Source organism: Rutilus rutilus (assembly GCF_951802725.1).
Source record: "Rutilus rutilus genome assembly, chromosome: 4".
NCBI classification, from domain to species: Eukaryota; Metazoa; Chordata; class Actinopteri; order Cypriniformes; family Leuciscidae; genus Rutilus; species Rutilus rutilus.
The window spans coordinates 39,636,780-39,658,554 of NC_140212.1; the positions used below are offsets into that span (position 1 = coordinate 39,636,780).

The 21,775-nt window shown below is 43.2% G+C and overlaps 1 protein-coding gene across 2 annotated transcripts in view; it reads left to right on the plus strand.

The window, feature by feature from the left end:
* The window catches only part of LOC311289244 (membrane-spanning 4-domains subfamily A member 4A-like), a 42,177-nt gene extending 21,026 nt beyond the window's left edge, over positions 1 to 21,151 (plus strand). The window contains exons 2-8 of one of the 2 annotated variants that reach the window (XM_084407086.1): positions 307 to 567; positions 980 to 1,090; positions 1,189 to 1,257; positions 17,549 to 17,698; positions 18,036 to 18,149; positions 20,488 to 20,562; positions 20,752 to 21,151. In XM_084407086.1, coding sequence (XP_084263212.1) covers positions 379 to 567; positions 980 to 1,090; positions 1,189 to 1,257; positions 17,549 to 17,698; positions 18,036 to 18,149; positions 20,488 to 20,562; positions 20,752 to 20,835 — 792 coding nt within the window. In that variant the 5' untranslated portion in view covers positions 307 to 378 and the 3' untranslated portion in view covers positions 20,836 to 21,151. The remainder of the gene's footprint in view (positions 1 to 306; positions 568 to 979; positions 1,091 to 1,188; positions 1,258 to 17,548; positions 17,699 to 18,035; positions 18,150 to 20,487; positions 20,563 to 20,751) is intronic. The other variant, XM_084407085.1, reaches the window with a different exon arrangement.
* Positions 21,152 to 21,775: the final 624 nt, after the last annotated feature.

Sequence of the window (21,775 nt, forward strand, 5' to 3'; positions counted from 1 at the left end):
GGCTGTCTGTAATGTAGGCTAACTGAATGTTACTGCTGGTTGCCAAGGTAACATAGAGTCTTAAACCGAAGTTAGCCTGGGGGTAAGGTGTCTAATTTTTTTGGTCTAAATTAAGTCCGTCTTTATTTTTGTGAAAGTGTCTAACTTGCATTAGACTAGTCTATGAGCAAATTTTAGACTAGTCTAACACTATAGACCAGTCTAAAATAGCTTTGTGAAACCGGCCCCTGGTCTGAGGTTCTTTTTGTCTTACAACATTATGAATATATAATATTTTAATAAATAAACTGGAAAGTTTGTTTATAGAAAATCTATTTTATAATCTAGTCTTGATTTACAACGATTTTTTACAGGTCAATTTCAGATTCAGAAAGAAGAATGTCTCACACTGTCATACCCATGACCTCCTCAACGCTGGTCATCCAGTTTCAACCACCAACACAAACACCAGCAGCTGGAACTGGGACAAATGTTCCTGTGCCTGTTTATGGACAACAACAGCTAGCAGGAGTTTCACCTCTTCATGGACTTCAGCCTTTTCTGAAAGGCCAACCAAAAGCCCTCGGGGTGAGAAATTGTTCATAATCCCAAATCATTTTTATGTGTTTATGTTTATGAGTATTATGATTTGGTGGTATTAGTTGTTGTGGACAGCACCCAGCAACAACAGTTGAAAATAAAGCGCAGTTAATTAATCACACAACCCAAAGTTGTAGTCCATTAAGCAGGCAAAAGGTCAGAGTAAATCAGTCCAAACAAAGCATAACAATATTTTTTTCCATTTTTTTTTAAAGTGACAATGCAAAAAATGTATAGTGTATCAGTCACAGAGTAGAATGATTTACGGATGAGAAAAATCTGTCCATTACTTGCAATGAGAGTACCTAACTACAGCTGTTATAAATCTATATTGTTTATGTAATATTGTTCCCCAAAGTGTGATGCTGTTTACTTTAAAATACTTTCTTATCCTTCACAGATTGTCCAGATAATGATTGGTCTGTGGACTTTCCTGTTGGGAATCGTGTCTACAATTTATGCAGATTCCATCTTTGTCTTTAGTGGTATTCCTTACTGGGGATCTCTCTTCGTAAGAAACACAATTATACAAAAAAGTGTTGTCTTTAAGTAACACAAGTTACATATTCCAACAGAAGAGTTGACTTGTGTCTTTCTCTCTGCTCTCAGTACATCATCGCAGGCTCACTCTGCATTGCTGCAGAAAACAAACCGAATTCACCCTCCAGTTTGTGTTTGGTATGTACACACCACTTCTTATTATTAGGGGTTTAAGCAGTAGAGATACTGGAACCCTGTTGTGTTTGTACTGATGTTCTGTAGTGATTTCTTATTCTTTATTTTCCTGCCAAAAAAAAGTCTATGGGCATCAGTGACTGTAATTCGTAGAGACCCCAAACTTGTCTTGAGTAATGGCGAGAAACCAAATAATTTTTTCCATGAATCTTCAAATGTATACAGTATCTCTGAATTTATCTCCGTCTATAAACATTTCTGACATTTTCATTTTCTAATATATATTTCAAACTTCTAGGCCGTTGGTCCAATCTGCACTAAAGTTTGCACATTGCAGCTAGGGATGTTGCTGGCAAAAAGTCATCAAACTAATTTTGATTAATCGAAGCATTGTGCCAATATAAGTGAATCAAACTGTCTCATTGAGCAATGCTCATTTTCCACAAATTTACATTTTTCGCCCGTACGCAACGCACAAACTTAATTTAAAAGACAAAGACTACAGGACACATCGAGAATTCACACCAAATTGTGTCAAAGTTGGATCTAGCCGCTACAACAGAAATTGTAACAGTGTAACTGGAGGATCGGTAAAGTTAAAAATGAATATGAATCTTCTTTGTTGGATGTCAAAAGAAAACTTACAATATGACTTGGCTAAGGTCAAATCATGTATGCTAGTAACCAATCACATTTCAGTGACTAATAACCTCAAATTTGAATGGCCCACAAAATGTATGTAGTGTGAAAACTAGTATGTGTAACAAATTTTGTGGAAAAAATGAATGTGTAACATTTTGGGCTGATATTGTATTTCTTAAAGTGTTGACATTAAAGTTTAAGCCCAACAGTTCACACAAATACAGTTTAACCCTCTGATGGTCTTCGTTTCTGTCCACACTCGTGGTGTTACTACTGGCTCTCAAATAGTAACAAAAGAAGCAGGAGAAAGTTCGGCAACCAAATATCTAAGGATCTATTTATTAACTCAAAAGTTTACATAACCAAGGATCAACTTAAAGCAACAATTCAAACACAAAGCAAAGCCGCTCTCTCCCGCTCTCTCCCGCCCGACGCGCCACAACCAAGCCCTCTTTATGCCATCAGCTGGGACACGCCTCGCGCGCCGACACACCCCATCAATTAAGCACAGGAACTGACCTAGGATAACAACAAGACACGGAAATACAGAACAGGAGAAATACAGACAATCGTTGGATGTAACACCCCCCCCCCCCCCCCCCCCCCCTTAAAAAAACGGGTCTTGGAGGCTATGCTACACCGCAACCATAATGTGAATAACACTACAGGAAACTTAGTACCATAGTGTTAAGAGTGAAAATTTAGTGCAGAAAAATGTGCAAAACATTCAAAAGATATGTACAAAAACACACCATACTATATACAAATGTTGTAACCCCTTTATTCAGACGCAACTCACAACTGTCCAACTTCTGTAATCCGGGCCCTGGAAGACAGAAGAGACAGGAAAAAAAACATAGGGTAACAAACAACAAAACATTAACCAGCGGGAGCACGAGATAAGGCATCTGCAATCACATTATCTGTGCCTTTAATGTGACGAATATCCAAGTGGTATGGTTGCAGAAAAAGAGCCCATCTCATTAGGCGCTGATTTGGATTTTGAAGGGAGTGCAAGAAAGTTAACGGATTATGGTCACAGAAGACCACCAGAGAAAAGGCACCAGCTACATATACATCAAAATGTTGAAGCGCCCAGATTAACGCCAAAGCTTCTTTCTCAATGACAGAATAATTTGCCTGATAAGAAAGAAACTTTCGAGAGAAAAAAGAAACCGGACGATCAACACCGTGTTCATCTTCTTGGAGCAAAACAGCTCCAGCTCCTACCTGACTAGCGTCAACTTGCAGCTTGAACGCCTGGTTCAACTGCGGTGCTGCAAGGACAGGAGAGGAGGTTAAGAGAGCTTTAACGGTCTCAAAGGAAGACTGGCAAACAGGTGTCCAGCTATACTTAACACCGGACTTAAGTAGGTCAGTTAGCGGAGCAACAACCGAAGAGAAATTTGGGCAGAAACAACGATAAAACCCCGCCATACCTAAGAACCTCATCAACTCTTTTTTATTTGTAGGTGACGAATACTGATCTATGGCCAAAGTCTTAGCACGAATAGGACACACTTGTCCTTGGCCTACCACCTTTCCCAGGTAGGTTACCGTCGCCCTCGCAAACTCACACTTTGCGAGATTGATAGTTAGGTGAGCCTGGGCAAGACGCTGGAACAGAGCTCGAATAGAGTCCAAGTGTTCACCCCAAGTGTTACTAAAGACCACCACGTCGTCTAAGTACACTGCACAACCCTCTAGACCAGCGACCACGGTGTTCATCAGTCGCTGGAAGGTGGCAGGAGCGTTTCGTAACCCAAAACTCATTACCTTATACGAGAACAACCCTTGTGAAGTAATAAAAGTGGACACCTCTCTTGCACGGTCAGTCAAAGGCACCTGCCAATAGCCCTTAAGGAGGTCGAATTTACTAACAAATGTCGCGGCACCAACCTGGTCTACACAATCCTCTATACGAGGTAAGGGAAAACTATCTGGCTTTGTGACCGCATTAAGTTTCCGATAGTCGGTGCAAAACCTAAAGGTACCATCTGGCTTGTTAACCAGAAGGCATGGTGATGCCCAGGCCGATGCAGAAGGTTCAGCCAGCCCACTGTTGAGAAGGTACTCTACCTCTGTGTCGATGTACTTCCGCTTCTCTTGAGAAGCACGATAAAACCGCTGCCTAATTGGAGAAGCCTCACCAACATCTATATCATGTTCCAAGAGATGCGTCTGAGTCGGAGTATCTGAGAAGAGAGTTGGAAAGTCATTAATTAACTTAATTATCTCAGCACACTTGTCCCCAGACAAGTGCTGCAGCAACTGTGGAAGTTGCTTCAATGTCTCAGAATTGTGCAAACGCGCACGCAAAACCCCATCATCAGGAGTTCTGATCTCCTCTTGCTCCTGCGCTGCCACCGGAGGGACAAGAGAAAAAACAGGAGACAAACTGGCATCACTTAGAGCTACAGGCTGTGCAGCAGTTTTACTCTTAAATGCATCTGAACGTTCGTGATATGGCTTAAGCAGGTTAAGGTGACACAACTGAGTACTTTTCCTTCTGTCCGGAGTGGCAATTACATAATTAACATCTGAAACCTTCTTGACAACCGTATACGGTCCAGAAAACTTTGCCTGGAAAGGAGATGACACAACCGGCAAAAGAGCCAACACTTTATCACCGACTGCCAAAACACGACGCTCTGTTCGCTTATCATACTGCTCCTTCATTTTAGACTGAGTGTTTGTTAACTTCTCACGGGCCAACCTCCCCGCCTCATAAAGACGTCTCCTAAAACCATTGACATAATCACACAAGGCTTTTGGTGGTTCTTTGAGGTCCAAACCATCTTTTAGGACAGCCAAAGGTCCACGTACAGAATGGCCAAACACTAAATCATTAGGGCTGAACCCTGTACTCTCTTGAACGACTTCCCTAGAGGCAAGCAACAGCCATGGCAAACCTTCCTCCCAGTCATGTCCCAACTCCATACAATATGCACGGAGAAGGGACTTCAGTGTCTGGTGGAAACGTTCAAGAACACCCTGACTCTGAGGATGGTAAGCCGAGGCTTTGTTGTGCTTAATATGAAGCTGGCGTAAGACCTGAGCAAAAACACGAGACATAAAATTTGACCCCTGGTCAGTCTGGACAACTTTTGGTATACCAAATATAGAAAAAAACTGCGTAAGAGCCCTTACAATGACCCTGGTAGTAATAGAGCGTAGTGGGTAGGCAGCAGGATAACGGGTTACCTGACACATTATGGTCAGCAAATACCTAGACCCAGATTTAGCACCAACTAATGGCCCTACACAGTCCAACTGTAAATGTTCAAAAGGACCAGCTACAACAGGTATTGGATGCAGAGGTGCAGGCTTTATAACCTGATTGGGCTTTCCAGTCATCTGGCAAATGTGGCAGGTTTTAATGTAAGCCGCAACATCTTTCTTTAATTTTGGCCAATAGAAATGACGCATAATACGATCGTACGTCTTTCTCACCCCCAAATGCCCCAACATGTCATGAGCAGTCTTTAACACCAGCTGTCGAATGGTGATAGGCACAACAACCTGAAACCATGGTTCCCCCAGTGAAATGTTTGTTGCGGGTGTCCATTTCCTCACTAGCAAGCCATCTAGAACACCATAACCATGATCCACACTCTCAAAACAATCAGCAGGAACAGCTCGCTCAAACAACGAAGACAGAGATTGATCTGTATGCTGTTCCTTGACTAGCTCTTCTTGAGAAAGAGTCAAGAGAAAATCTGTTAAAGCAAAGCTAACCTTTCCTGCAGCAGCCTTAACCTCCAGGTCCTCCATGTCAGCACGACTAGCAGCACGAGTCACCGCACAAGCAGCAAACACCTGAGGAAATTCTTTAAAACAGTCATCAGATTCATTCCCCAGCTGAGGAGAATCAGTCACCACAGGAATAGGAGTAGTCTGCCAAACACGGCCGCCAGCCAGATTATTCCCTAATATAACAGACACCCCATCAACAGGGAGAGCTGGGCGTACTCCCAACTCAACTTCCCCCTCTACCAACTCAGAGTAGAGCACAACCTTATGTAAAGGGACTTCTAAAGTACTAAGATCAATACCTCTCACCAAAAGTGACCTCCCGGACCTTGAGGAAGAAGAAAACGGCAACACAGACTCCAAAATAAAGGACTCTGATGCTCCTGTATCCCGCAAGATTTTTACAGGAAACTTCTCCTCGTTGCCAAGTAGTGAAACAAATCCATCTGAAATAAATGGAAGATAATTAGGCTTCAGTTTACTAAGCACAACATCTGAATTACCAGGCGACACAGCCAAAGCAGCAGGTTTCACAAACGAAAAACGAGCTTTAGCTTTTGACTTCAGCACTGGACAGCTCCCTTTCCAATGACCTTTCCCTTGGCAATAACGGCAAATTTGCTCTGCATCAGACGTTACACTTGAGCGATCCTGATTTACTGGTGGAGGATTAACGTTTGGAGTTTTATTACGAAAAGAAAACGCGTCTCTTTGTCCACTTACTGAACGCAAGCGTTCGCCAAAATGAGCTTTATGCGTTAGTTCGTATTCATCTACCAACACAGCAGCATCAGCCTCGTTTGTTGCCTGCTTTTCAGCAATATATATCGCAACACGCTCCGGCAATGTGTTCTTAAATTGCTCTAAGACTATTAAGTCTGTCATGTTATCAACTGTTTGAACATTAGAGGCGACGCACCAGCGTTGGTATTGTAACCGCAAATCTCTCGCAAACTCCACATTGGTTTGATCAAAACGTCTTCGCATACCTCTGAATCGCTGCCGATAGGCTTCTGGAATTAACTCAAATGATCTCAAAACTGACGCCTTTATGATTTCGTAGTCTTTCGCATCATCCACACTGAGAGCGGAAAACGCTCTCTGTGCTTTCCCCGTAAGAGTGCACTGCAACATAAGAGCGCGATGTATATCAGGCCAACCCTGCGCGTCTGCCACCCTTTCAAATAATAGGAAAAAAGTGTCGACATCCTTCTCATTAAACGAGGGAAGAAGCCGTAAACTAGTGGAGATATCTAATTTCGAGTCCCCTAAACCAGACATTCTCCCTTGTTTTATTAGATCCAAACGTTCAGCTTCAAGTTCAAGCTTTTGCTGCTCTAGTGCTCGTTTCGCACGTTCATTTTGTTCGTTTAGACGCAACCTATCCATATGCATTTGATGTTCTAACTTACGATTTTCTAATTGTAAAAGTAACAATTCTTTTTGTTCAGCAAAGGTTAAGTTTTCAGCATGACCTGAAGTCGGAGAAACTATTTCATCATCATCATCTTCAGATGCATCAGATGCTATCAATAAACCCTTGGCACACAAGGCTTCATTCACTATACTTTTGATCTCCTTTTTATATCGCTTACTTGTAAGCTCTATTTTATAATGATCAGCAAGTTCTATTAATTGTTCTTTTGTCAATGCATTTAACAAAAACTTCGAGGGTTCCTCTACAAAGATTTTTACCGGTGACGCCATCCTTCAAACAATGCAGACCGCTATTATTAAGAACTCAAATCAACGTCTCTTATTACAGTCTGTACGATCTGAATGAATTAAACATGAGCCGTTTAGGCCAGCGACATATTCAAAAACCATATAACCATTTCTCTTAAGCTTACAAAAATACCCCATACAAATTACCTATAGACGCGGATCTTCAAACAGGCCTGCGGTGGGATGGATTAAACACCAAGCCCGCAGGAGTGGCTAAACAACCAGTAATCTGGCGATTTCCCCAATTCCTCGGTAGTGCCCCTGAGACCAATGCTCTAGCCACAGACCTGTTCAAAAACAAAAAACCACACGACCCAAAAAACACGCAACCTACAATGTAAGCACAAAAAGAAAGGTTATGGCTAATTGATTAAATACATATCGCTGAACTTACCCTCCATGTCCAACATTCACGTGTAGTCTGATTACAATAGAAAATCCATTGTCCTGGCTCCAACAAGACAACAAACATTCATATTAGTCCCAGAAACGCACAAGGCACAATATAACGTTTAGGTTTATTCTACTGATCGACCGCACAGCTTTTTCCTCTGTTCACATTACTTGCAATCGCAAAAAAAACAACGCCAGATTTAATAACGGAGACACGCGAGCGAGCGTCCCATCAGCCTCCGATCACAATAGATTATAGGCTAAATTGTTTTTAGACGAGCCCCCACTTGTTACTACTGGCTCTCAAATAGTAACAAAAGAAGCAGGAGAAAGTTCGGCAACCAAATATCTAAGGATCTATTTATTAACTCAAAAGTTTACATAACCAAGGATCAACTTAAAGCAACAATTCAAACACAAAGCAAAGCCGCTCTCTCCCGCTCTCTCCCGCCCGACGCGCCACAACCAAGCCCTCTTTATGCCATCAGCTGGGACACGCCTCGCGCGCCGACACACCCCATCAATTAAGCACAGGAACTGACCTAGGATAACAACAAGACACGGAAATACAGAACAGGAGAAATACAGACAATCGTTGGATGTAACAGTGGTCTTTGGGGTCTCCAGACAATAACATTTAATTTTGTAACAAGATAATAGTCTTTTTTTTCACAAATGTAATTTTACTCTGTTTGTTAATGTTTTTACTCAACATTTGTGCAGTTTTTGGAGGATTTATGATATCTTTTACATTTACATTTACATTTACATTTATTCATTTAGCTGACGCTTTTATCCAAAGCGACTTACAATTGCTATATATGCCAGAGGTCGCACGCCTCTGGAGCAACTAGGGGTTAAGTGTCTTGCTCAGGGACACATTGGTGTCTCACAGTGGATTCGAACCCGGGTCTCTCACACCAAAGGCATGTGTCTTATCCATTGCGCCACACCACCCCCATTTCTATAAATAAATAAACATTTATTTAAATAGGCTTTTTACAAAAAAACAGCATTTGATGTAAAATTCACTTTATAAAAGACCCAGATTTCTAACTTTCATTCATGGGGATAACATGGATAATTTTTAATGGTTTAATGTAACATTTATACCCATTTTTTGGAAAATGCACTTTTAAAATAAAAAAAAAATCACTTTAACCACTAGATGGCTATAGAGCTCCACTATATGCTATTTGCTATTTGACTATCTGAAAGATATCTTTTCACAAGTTGGATTCAGTTGGATTCATATCTAAATATTATAAAAATCACAATTATAACAAAAATGAAATATTATTTGTCAAAGTTTAGTATTTTTCAGTTTTTCAATAATGTTACATTATGATTATAATCAAACCTGAACAAAATGTTACAAAGAGAAATGTTGGAGTCCTAAGATTTTATCATTTATTTCAATCATCTATTTTTAATATAATTCTACAATTTTAATCAACATTTCAGTTACTAACTGTAACAGAACAAAAATGAACAGAAATGAACAGTTATATTACATATGAACACATGAACTGAACAGCAATAACAAGTGAGCAAATAAAGCAGTAAAAAGATAAAATTTAGTAAAAAAAAATATCGGTAAATGGGGAAAAAAATCAAACAACGAGGAACAATAATTAGTGGTTTCATCTCATACAGTCTCGTTTACAGTGCACTGCAGGTGTTTATGCGTCAATGCATTGCAGGCAGTAGTGTAAGGCAGTATAGCCTTACGTGTGTGTGTGTGTGTGTGTGTGTGTGTGTGTGTGTGTGTGTGTGTGTGTGTGTGTGTGTGTGTGTGTGTGTGTGTGTGTTTGTGTGTGTGTACATTTTCAATGTGTCAGTGTCACCAATTTATTTTTGTGGTGGTACTGCATTTTGGATGATTTTATTTTACAAATGATAAGAGAACAGTTTTTATAGTCTCAAAAATGTATTCCTCTATATTTACATTTACATTTGGCAGACGCTTTTATCCAAAGCGACTTACATTATCCTATACATTTATACATAGGTATGTGCAATCCCCTGGGATCAAACCCACAACCTTGCGTTGTTAACGCAATGCTCTTACCACTGAGCTACAGGAAAGCTCTATGTGTGTGTGTGTGTGTGTGTGAGCTACTGAGCTACAGGAAAGCTCTATATGTGTGTGTGTGTGTGTGTGTGTGTACGCGTGTTGTGAGCAATATAATTTAGCATTGTGGATGTTTTTTGCATTTTTTGCATTTGTGCCATTTCTGTCGATGTGTTCTGCGTTGTTTCAGATTTTGATGATGAATTTTGTCTATTTTGATTGTGGGGTCTCCAGAGACCCCGAAGACCACGAGTGTCACACATTTTGTCACGCTAACATAAAAACAGATATCATTCCAATTTTTTTTTTTTTTTTTTGTAGATCTAGAAAGTGTTGAGAGCCGTAGAAGGTTTCATACCATTTGGACAAAGGGACATTTTTTTTTTTATTTGAGCAAAAGTAATTTGCGGGTCAAAAAGACCCCGAAAACCATCAGAGGGTTAAAAAGGTTAGAAGGCCACACATATAACACAAATAAAAAGGATATTAAGGCCTGGTTTCACAGACAGGGCTTAGATTAAGCCAGGATAAGGCTTTAGTTCATTTGGGGCATATGAATGTGCCTTTTGAAATAAACTGAAATAAAAAATACTGGTGTGCTTCTTGAGACAAAACGTACTCGGTTACTAACGTAACCTCGGTTCTCTCTAGAGAGAGGAACGAGTACTGCGTAGAATACGCTAGGGGAAAATCCTTTTCCACGAGAATACTGAAGCCAAAAAATTATCCTTAATTTTGTATTAATGTAAAACGCGGTGCGGCAGCATACAGACATAGGCGAAGCAGCTCGCGCGCCTATTGGCTGGTCTGCTGGCAACTGCTTAAGCCTATCGAGCGAGACCTAGAGTGACGTCAGACCCATTGAGGGCGCTTCCTATTTATTAGGTCTATAAATACCGCTCTCAGGCATTATATCTCTGGTTTTTCATAGTCGAAGCAACCAGAGCGCGTGCAGGCACGGCAGGATACGCAGTACTCGTTCCTCTCTCTAGAGAGAACCAAGGTTACGTTAGTAACCGAGTACGTTCTCTTACGAGAGATTCTCTCGTACTGCGTAGAATACGCTAGGGGAACCTACTGTAAAACGCCGTGCGTGCTGGGATCTGATACTATAGACTCAGGGGCGACCGGCCCGGAGTTCATACAGTACATAATCACCCAGGGGACTCACAGGGAATCCTGGAAGAGAGGGGGGGTTTAGCCACTATCTTCCTTAAAGCAGCATAGAGCAAGGATTGCAATACTTAATAGCTGCATAACTGACAGCGCCAGTTATGAGATTTTGGCCATACTAGACCGACAGTAGTCTGGCCTGTAGTGCGGGAACCTCTAGGTTGTAAAACCTTATAAATGTAGACGGAGAGGCCCAGCCTGCCGCCATACAAATATCTTGCAAGGCAATCCCACTTGACCAGGCCCACGATGAAGCCATGCTTCTCGTGGAGTGCGCTTTGACACCCAGCGGGCACTGCATGCCCTTGGTTGTGTAAGCTAGCGCTATTGCGTCCACTACCCATCTGGATAGGGTCTGTTTCGAAGCGGCTAGTCCCTTAGAACGCCCGCTGAACGAAACAAAGAGCTGCTCCGTCTGTCTGAAAACAGACGAGCGAGACACATAAGCTCTTAACGCCCTGACTGGGCAAAGGGAGCTTTCGTCCATATTTCGTTCAGTGACCGGCAGAGCAGACAGGGAAATGACCTGTTCTCTGAACGGTGTATTGAGGGATTTAGGAACATAACCGTGCTTAGGTTTGAGTATAACTCTAGAGTCATTCGGCCCAAATTCCATGCACGTCGCGCTTACTGAGAGCGCGTGTAAGTCCCCTATGCGCTTCACAGAAGCGAGAGCCAGAAGAAACGCCGTCTTGAAAGACAGGTGTTTAAGATCAATCTTCTGCAAGGGCTCGAATGGATGACCTTTCATGGCTTCCAGTACCGTAGAAAGGTTCCATATAGGGACTGTGGGAGGTCTGGGAGGATTCAGTCTCTTAGCTCCTCTAAGGAAGCAAATGACTAAATCGTTCCTTCCAATAGACTGGCCGAGCGTGGTCGAAGAGAACACTGCTATGGCCGCTACATAGACTTTGAGCGTGGAAGGGGACCTGCCCTTATCCAACAGCTCCTGTAGGAAGGAGAGAACCTCCGTCACACCGCAATGCAGGGGTGACACACCACGAGCTGTGCACCAGCTAGAGAACACTGACCATTTTGAGGCATAGAGACGTCGCGTAGACGGAGCTCTGGCCTGTGTGATAGTGTTTAACACTCCCTGTGGGAGGTCAGCGGGTACCCGTTAATGGCCCACACATGGAGGGACCACAGCTCTGGGTGAGGATGCCAAATCGAGCCGTTGGCTTGAGAGAGGAGATCCCTCCTCAGAGGCACTGGCCACGGGGCGGTGCTCGCTAACTGCATCACAATTGGGAACCAAGGTTGGCTCATCCAAAGTGGGGCTACAAGCAGCACTGAGCATCCTTCTTCCCTGACCCGTTCTACCACCTGAGTCAGGAGGGAGACGGGGGGAAAAGCGTAGAGAGGACGGCGAGGCCACTCGTGGGTCAGCGCGTCCTTGCTCTTCGAGAAAAATTCTGGACAGTGAGCGTTTTCTTGAGACGCGAACAGGTCTACTTCCGCTCTGCCGAATTTCTTCCACAGCAGCTGGACTGTCTGTGGGTGCAAAGACCATTCTCCTGTCGGAACCTGGTTCCTGGACAGTCTGTCTGGTCCTATATTTAGGAGCCCTGGCACGTGCGCTGCTCTCAGCGAGAGCAGGTTGCTGCGGGCCCATATCAGGAGGCGCCTGGTTAGCCTGTACAGAGTCAGGGACCTGAGGCCGCCCTGGCGATTTATGTAGGACACCACTGAGACGTTGTCTGAACGTATTATTTATTCATTTATTTTATTTATTCATTTTAGCTGACGCTTTTATCCAAAGCGACTTACAATTGCTATATATGTCAGAGGTCGCACGCCTCTGGAGCAACTAGGGGTTAAGTGTCTTGCTCAGGGACACATTGGTGTCTCACAGTGGATTCGAACCCGGGTCTCTCACACCAAAGGCATGTGTCTTATCCATTGCGCCACACCACCCATTAGCACGTATTAGCACGTGGTGCACGTATTAGCACGTGGTGTCCCTTTATGAGGGGACAAAATCGCGTGAGCGCTTTGTTCACTGCCAACATTTCGAGGCAGTTGATATGTAAGAGCTTCTCCTGCTTTGACCATTGGCCAAAAAGCGGTCTGCCCTCGAGCAGCGCTCCCCATCCCGAGGTGGATGCGTCCGTGGACACCACCGTCACTCTCGAGGAAGTCCCCAGGCTTACACCTGATTGGTACCAGTCTTTTGCCTCCCAAGGTTTCAAAGCTGCAATGCATGCTTGATTGACCTTGACGCGAAGCCGACCGGAGGCCCACGCTGTGCGTGGTACTCGCTTTCTGAGCCAGAACTGCAGTGGGCGCATGCGCAGAAGGCCCAACTGGAGAACTGAAGATGCTGAGGCCATCAGACCGTGCATCCTTTGAAAGGCTTTGAGAGGGACTATCGCGCCGCAGCGGAACGAGCCGGCTGCGCACCAAATGTCCAGTGTGCGCTGAGCGAGTGCGCTAGCAGCGAGTTCAGCTCTATTCCCAGAAAAGATATAATCTGTCTGGGGAATAGCGAGCTCTTTTCCCAGTTCACTGCGAGACCGAGATTCTCGAGGTGATCGAGTAAAATGGTTCTGTGCTCTACGAGCTCTGAGTGAGATTGGGCTAGAATCAGCCAGTCGTCCAGATAGTTCAGCACTCGTATGCCCCGTAATCTGAGGGGTGCGAGCGCTGCGTCCATGCACTTCGTAAATGTACGGGGTGCCAGGGACAAGCCGAAAGGCAGGACTGTGTACTGATATGCCTGGCCCTCGAAGGCGAATCTCAAAAATTGCCTGTGACGTGACGCTATCTGTATTTGAAAATACGCGTCCTTTAGATCTATTGACACAAACCAGTCCCTCTGGCGGACATGCGCGAGGATTTTTCTGGTTGTGAGCATCCTGAACTGGCGCTTCATAAGCGCTCTGTTCAGCTGCCGCAGATCTAGTATGGGTCTGAGACCCCCGTCTTGTTTGGGCACCAGGAAGTATCTGCTGTAAAGCCCCCCTTCGCTTTGAGCTTGAGATAGGGGTTCTATAGCCCCTTTGCTCAACAGTTTCAAAATCTCGGCTCGAAGTAGATGAGCTACTTTCGATTCTACCGTAGTCTCGACGCGCGCCATGAAGCGGCGAGGGCGTCGGCGAAACTGCAGCGAATAGCCTTCTTTTATGATGTTCAGCACCCATCTCGAAACCCCGGGAAGCTTTTCCCACGCAGGTGCGCGAGTAGCTAGGGGCTGGATGCGAAGCACGCTCTGATCGGCTCGCGATACAGCGGCTTTTGTGTGCTGTGACATAAGCGTCGCGCTCCTGACATCTGAGGCAGGGGGCGCGCTGATAACAGCGGGCAGAATGCCCGCGCTCGACTCCTCTGCAGTGTCTAGCTGAGAGGAGGAGGGCTGGGCTAGTTTCATGTCTGTGTGTGGGCGTGGGCGCAGAGCAGCGGGCACATACACCACCTTTACAGCATTGCTCGCGTGAGCAGAGCATATGCATACTGGTCCTGTATTTACAGGGACCGTGAGACATGTGGGAAGTAGCGTTTGTGGGCACTGGGTAGTGGGCACTTTTGCTACATTTGAAGCGCAATTGATCTGAGTCGATTTTATGTGCGCGAGCCCTGTGTGAAGGGCTGTGCTTGTGTGTAGGAATGGGCACTGAGTAGTGGGCATTTTTTCTACACATGAAACACCGTCGGCCGTGGCCGGGACACCAGAAAATACACTCTTTAAGGGATTTATCTGGGTAGCCGTAAAAACGGCTTTTGTGTGCAGGCAAGCGGGCAATGGAACCGGCTTGTTGGCTGCTAAATACGCTGGACCAGTCACATTTCCTGGAAGTGGACGAGCGGCAAGCTTTGGTGGAAGTCCGGACACCGACTTGGACACCGTCGCTTTCCTAGGCGTGCTAGGACGATTTCGGGGCCTCTGGCTTCAACGCAATCTTTTGCCGCGGGCCACGCCGGGCGGGGCGGCGGCCGGATGAGCGAGAGCGCGGTCTCGAGCTCTGGGTTTGGCGGCGTTGTGAAGAGGAGGCGGTGGGCGGAGGCTTAGGCTGTGAGCTCTGAGCAGACGGTTTCGCACGGCCTGCTGCAGAACTGGAGCGCTTCGGGAGGAAGTGCTTCATGGCCTGGGTCGCTTTCTGCACCTCAGCGAACCTATCGGCGAAATCTTTGACCGAGGTTCCGAAGAGGCCGGCAGGGGAAAGCGGCGCGTCGAGGAACGCGGTGCGCTCTGACTCAGTCATGTCCGAGAGCGTCAGCCACAGATGTCTCTCAGACACGGTGAGCGAGGCCATGCTCCGTCCAATGGCCTGTGCTGCTGACTTGGTGGCGCGAAGAGCGAAGTCTGTAGCGCTCCTCAAGTCCGGCACACAGATTGCGTCAGGTCCTCTCTCGCCCAGCTGACGGAAGAGATCGGCCTGGTATATCTGGAGCGTGGCCAGGGTGTGCAACGCTGACGCGGCCTGCCCGGCGGCGGAGTAAGCGCGGCGGAGCAGGGCTGACGTCGTGCGGCAGGCTTTTGAGGGCAGCGCCATCTTAGCACGCCGTCCAGCAGAGGGCGGGCATAAGTGCGCTGCAATAGCCTCTTCGACCGGCGGTAGGGAGTGGTAGCCTCTGTTCTTTGTGTCGTCGACAGCGGAGAACGCCAAAGAGACAGAGGATCGTGTCCTGGCCGAAAAAGGGGAGCCCCAAGACTTAGCGACTTCTTCTTGAAGCTCAGGAAGAAAAGGCGCTGGCTTGGATGCAGGTGAAACGCGCTCCCCAGGCAGGAAATAGCCGTCCAGCCGGTTGTGAGCAGGCTGCTCAGGCGTAATCCACTCGAGGCCGAGGCTCGCCGTGGCCTGAGTGAGCACGCGCATGAGCTCCGCCTCAATGCTCGCTCTCTTACCCATAGAAGCACGGGCAGGGGGGGCGGGATCCTCAGAGCTCGCCCAATCCTCACTGCCTGATGCTATGAGAGAGCAGGAATCCCCCTCTCGCAGCAGCGCGTCGATCTCATCAGCGTCATCGACAGAAGCGGCGGCAGGCCGCGGCCGCTGTCCGTCCGGAAGTGAAGCTGATGAAACCGGAGAAGCAGGCGGGCGCACCGGCGAGCTTTGACGGCTGGGAGAGGGCTCCGGGATTCGCTGAGCGCGGCGCTTTTTACGGCGCGGCACAACAGCAGGTGTGGGCGCAGTCTCGCTGAACAGTGCCAAGCGAGTCCTCAGAGTCGCTAATGGCAACAGCTCGCAGTGATGGCAGCCGCCATCAGCGAGCGCGAGAGCTGCATGTTCTTGACCCAGGCAGGAAGCGCAGATGACATGGCGGTCCCCGTCGCTGAGTGTGGCTTTGCACGAGCCGCAAGAAGGCATCTTGAAAAAGACGCAGCTCTTTTAGATAGTGTGAGTCGCGCCGGCGAACACACACACACAGTGCATGAAAGGATATGGGCGCTGGATAGCGCAGCAGGAAGGCGATGAAGGCGGCGCGGCCAGCAGCTTCGTCGACTCGTCCCGCTGAGGTGCTTCTTCAACAGCGCGGCTTCTTCTCGGATCCAGATGAGAGTTGCTTCGCTGAAGGATGAAAAATCAGAGATATAATGCCTGCGAGCGGTATTTATAGACCTAAGCCACGCCCGTCTCGGCGGGACGTGACGCGAAGCGCCCTCATTGGGTCTGACGTCACTCTAGGTCTCGCTCGATAGGCTTAAGCAGTTGCCAGCAGACCAGCCAATAGGCGCGCGAGCTGCCTCGCCTATGTCTGTATGCTGCCACAATGCGTTTTACATTAATACAAAATTAAGGATAATTTTTTGGCTTCAGTATTCTCGTGGAAAAGGATTTTCCCCTAGCGTATTCTACGCAGTACGAGAGAATCTCTCGTAAGAGACTAATGACACTGATACATTTTAAGATCTGTCAGGGCAAGTTGCTTTCAGTTAAAACAGATTTTTGCCACCAACATAGAGGGTTTTCGTCAACAGGAAGCCTTTTTCCGCCATTTTCAAATTAACAATGCAGCCGCTCCGCGCTGTACTGGATAAGCTAACATAAACAAACCACGTCAGTTATGAATATTTGATGAATAATCAAAATTCGAATTTTAATTTGAAAGCCCTTCCAAATACTCTGAGATTGTGTGTGTGTGTGTTCTTTGTTTCTGTTTGATATAATTGTAAATATATCTATTAAAATACTGATATTCTGATCTATAACTCCTCCCGAACTTCCCGCTGCTCTGTATCTTGCGCTCTGATTAGCTGCAGGTCATCGCCGATGTAGTTTTCAGTCAGGACACATTCACACAGCAGGATTTTGAAACGGCGACAGGTCCAGATATTGAGCAAGCCAAATATCTCACATGCGTCGGCGACTCGTCTACGATTCTTTCAGAAAGCGTTTTTGATAATGCACACTGCATGATTGTCACTCGTGTGAGTGAGCACCGATTTGCCTATGATTTCAGCTATTTGTTGAGGATCTCACAAAACCTGTCAGGGAGGGGATAAAAATGGGGCTTAAAATCGTTCAGTGTGAACTTGCCATAAAGTTCTTGTTTATTTATTAATCCATTTTATGCTTTTTCCCCTACCTATAGGTGAAAGGTTCACTTGGAATGAACATTTTCAGTGCTCTATTTGCAGGCACTTCCTTTATCATACTTTCAATAGATTTGGGTGTAGGCCCGATGATGTACAGTCACTGCTGGGGTGATGATTGTCACTATCGTGTTGATGTAAAGTATAAGGTATGTCGGCAACTTTTATCTTGACATTTATTTAGTAATCACAATAAGATCACTGTGTGGTCAGCACTTGTCAAAAGTCAAGCTATAATCTGTCCAGTCTTTTTCTCAACATTTCAGAAGTAGTTTATAGATCTCTTGCTATATCTGATCATTTACAATGCAAGAAGGCATTATACATTAATTTTAAACTCAGTCCAGTTTGACCTATAAATATGTTGTATTACTATATGAACCTCAAGGATGATAGATTCTTCTGAACAGCCTATGTACTGATGTGAGTGCTAATCATCAATTATTTTGTCATTATTATTTGTGCTAATGTTGAATTCTCTCTCAGACTCTCTTCTTAGGAATCAATGTTGTATTGTTGATATTCGCGGGCCTTCAGTGCCTCATCTCCTTGTCTCTGTCAGCGTTTGCCTGTAAAGTCGCCTGCTGCTGTTCTCCACAGGTGAGTGATGTGTCAAGCCAAGCGTTTTTACATGTGTTTGTCAGCTGAACTCCTCAGATATGCATATAGAATGGAAATAGTTACTTTTAAGGGTGTTCACACTCGGGTTCACGCTTTAAAAGAACCAACAAACACTAAAAATATTTATTTCTTAAATTTCTCTTTTAAATATTCAAATCCACAAACTTTTAGTATGTAAAATTCGTGAGCTATGTGAATGTAAATTAAGTAGTGCTGGGCAAAGATTAATCGCGATTAATCGCATCCAAAATAAAAGTTTGCGTTTGCATAATATATGTGTGTGTACTGTGTATAATTATTTTGTATATATAAATACACACATATACATGTATTTATTTAAGAAATATTTGTATGTATATACTGTATATACATTTATACATAATTTATATTATATATAAATATAAATAATTTATATATAAATAAATAAAAATCTTAAATATATACATGCATATGTGTGTATTTATATATACAAAATAATTATACACAGTACACACACATATATTATGCAAACACAAACTTTTATTTTGGATGCGATTAATCGCGATTAATCTTTGCCCAGCACTAAAATTAAGCGAATTAGGGGTTGAACGACCTCAGATTTGTTTTAAGCGACGTCAACTTATCGCTGATGATATCATTAATAAAAACACAAGAGATGGGAATGCTTTGCACCATGTCACAATTTGCAACAAGAGCCTGAACCTCGAGTCGAGACTCGAACTTGGATCGCTTTGTGAACAGCGGCGCTATATGACAACACTGCCCTTAAGGATCTTGCTACGACATAACAGATCATTTTTATCTGTTATTTTGCAGTTATTACATTTTAAAGTAGTACAGAAAGATTACATTATTTAAGATTACAGTCACTGTGCGCCACAAACAGAAGCATGACTCTAAAACAAGCAGCACAACTGACTATATGTGTCATTTCTACCATCTGATGGATTTTATGCCTCCATGAACCAATACTGCATATTTTACTGCATCATTGACTTGCAGCCAAAAACATTGACCTAAAATCACCCTATTTGTAGCGTATCAATCACACATTAACAGTTTTTAAGATGTATGTATGTGCATTAATTGCTGCTTTGGACGTTAGCTGTAATGTTCAAGGTCTTTTTTGGGATAAGGATAAGTGAGATATTGAAATTGAGATGGGTGTGTCTGCTGCACACTGCTGACAAGTAACTGAACTAACACAAAATAGATTTATTTATGTACGTAATTATGTAGGAAATATTATGCATGAACACACTGTATAGTATATCTGGGAATATAAGCAGAAATTGATTTGAATTTACATTAAATACATGCATACAATCCCCTATTACTAAATTGCACTATATTGCAATAAAAAGCATAATTTTGCTTGGAGCGACAATATAAATGCTTGAAATTAACCTTTATGTCTTTAAACCTATACACAGTCAGTGTCATTTTTCTCAATAAGTTGTGAAGCGTGTAAATTATTGCCAGACATCGTTTTGTTGACCATAATGACTTGACTTTAATGCTCTGCCATGACGCTTTAAGCTTGACGTCGACTAGTCGCTGGTCATGGCCTATAGGGGGCGCAACAGGATAAGAAATCTTTGAAGTTCACTTTTACTGTCTGCTCCTTGAGCTTTAAAACTTCAATGCCCCTCAGAGTCGTCACATTTGTAATCTCAGAAGTTTAACTAGTATATCACTATGTGCTTTAAGCCAAAATAATAGTTCAATGGAGTAAATTTTTCCCTACTTAGAAACATTGTTCAAATATTTTCTTTCAAGACATTTGTCAGGTTTTTTACCTTAAAGCACCATTTCTTGTAACTACTTTCTTATACATCCCTTATTCCAAAACATGATTTTAGTAATGGGGGTTTGAGCCATTGATATTAAGAAATAAATTAAGCGTGTATAATTACCTGAGTGTGTGCATCTCTCAACAGTGTTAAGCAGAACTAGTAATTGCAAAAGTTTACAGGGATAGTTCCCCTAAAAAAGAAGAATTAATTTTATGGGTAAACTATCTCTTTAATTGCTTCAAAATCAACAACATTAGAATCTACTGGGAAATGTCATGTTTTTTTGTTGTTGTTTTTTCAGTTGTGAAATTATATTTTAAAAAATCTAGATGAAGGTGTAAGGTTCCACATGAGGACATTTCAGTCCTGATTTCATTTCAGGATTTTCTGTCTTTTGCTTTTTTCTACTCTATTCGAATTATATTGATACCTGTAATACTGAAACTGTCTGCCAGTGTCATTGCACGTGTGGGATTTCACAGTAAGAAGACATAAAACTCTACATGTGTATTTTTCCAAAGGTGACGTCTGTTCCACAAGTTATAATTCCACAGGCCTATGATTTTAGGCCCAATCAAGATCTCAACAACTCAGGGGTAAGAGAAGCTTTTAACCCTACTCCCAAAGAAATTCCACTAAACAATGGATTATTTGAATTTAGTGTCACTATATATGAACTGGTATTGTGTAAATCATTAAGTAATGGGTGCAGTAATTGTTTCATAATATCAATAAATAAGTAATCTTTACGCTAGGAAGCTGATCATATATAATTTTTCTTGCAGATATCTGTGGTGAACCCTGCCATGTATCACCATCCTGCAGACAATCCTCCACAATACAGTGAATTTAAAAAAATTGAATATTAAAAGTCAACAGAGTTGAGGTGGGACAAAAGGGTTTTCCCAGTGATTTCCTGTCCATTATCTCTTACGTGTCACAAATGTGTAAACAATAACTATTAGACTAGATAATATTTTATGATTTTCTTTCTTCAGTTAAGTCAAGAAAGTTGCCTAATCATTAATGAAAGTGGATAGATTGTTTTGAACAACTAATTGCTTAATACAGTATAATCTGTAATAATAAAGTATACAGAATAAAAAATATTAATGCCTCTTTTTGTTACCTTTCACCAATTAAAGGGTTAGTTCAACCAAAAATGAAAATTCTGTCAAAAAATGTCTCCCCCTCATGTCGTTCTAAACCCTTCAGATACATTAGGAGCAAAAAATCAAGATCTTTTTGATGAAATCTGAGAGATTTCTGTCCCTCCTTTGACAGCAACACAACTACCACTTTGACGCTTTAAAAAGTTCATAAAGAGATCATTAAACTAATCTATATGATTTGAGCGGTTTAGTCAAAATTTTCTGAAGAGACACAATCACGTTATATGACAAACAGATTGAATTTGAGGCTTTGATTTATAGTGTTTTAAGACTTTGAGCAAGAACATACCACAGAGAAGCATTATCTAAAACCTTGATTTTCCACAAAATCTTTTGTGTAGCCAAAAGTTTCTAAAGTGTTAAAAGATATTGCTCTACCCTATCTAAAAAGATTAGGCCAACATCAAACTATTTCATTTTAGTAAGGTCAAAAATATCACGGATAAATGTGTAGCAAATTAGCTCAAACGGGAATTTTATAATAAATGTACTTGTAATATATATATCTAAATATTAATAATTAATTATAACAAGTTCATATTTAATAGAACTGACTTATTGTAGTTGAATTAATATTACAATAAAAATTTTTTTTAAAATACTTACATTTTAGAAAGTTAATCCTGCAAACACTCAG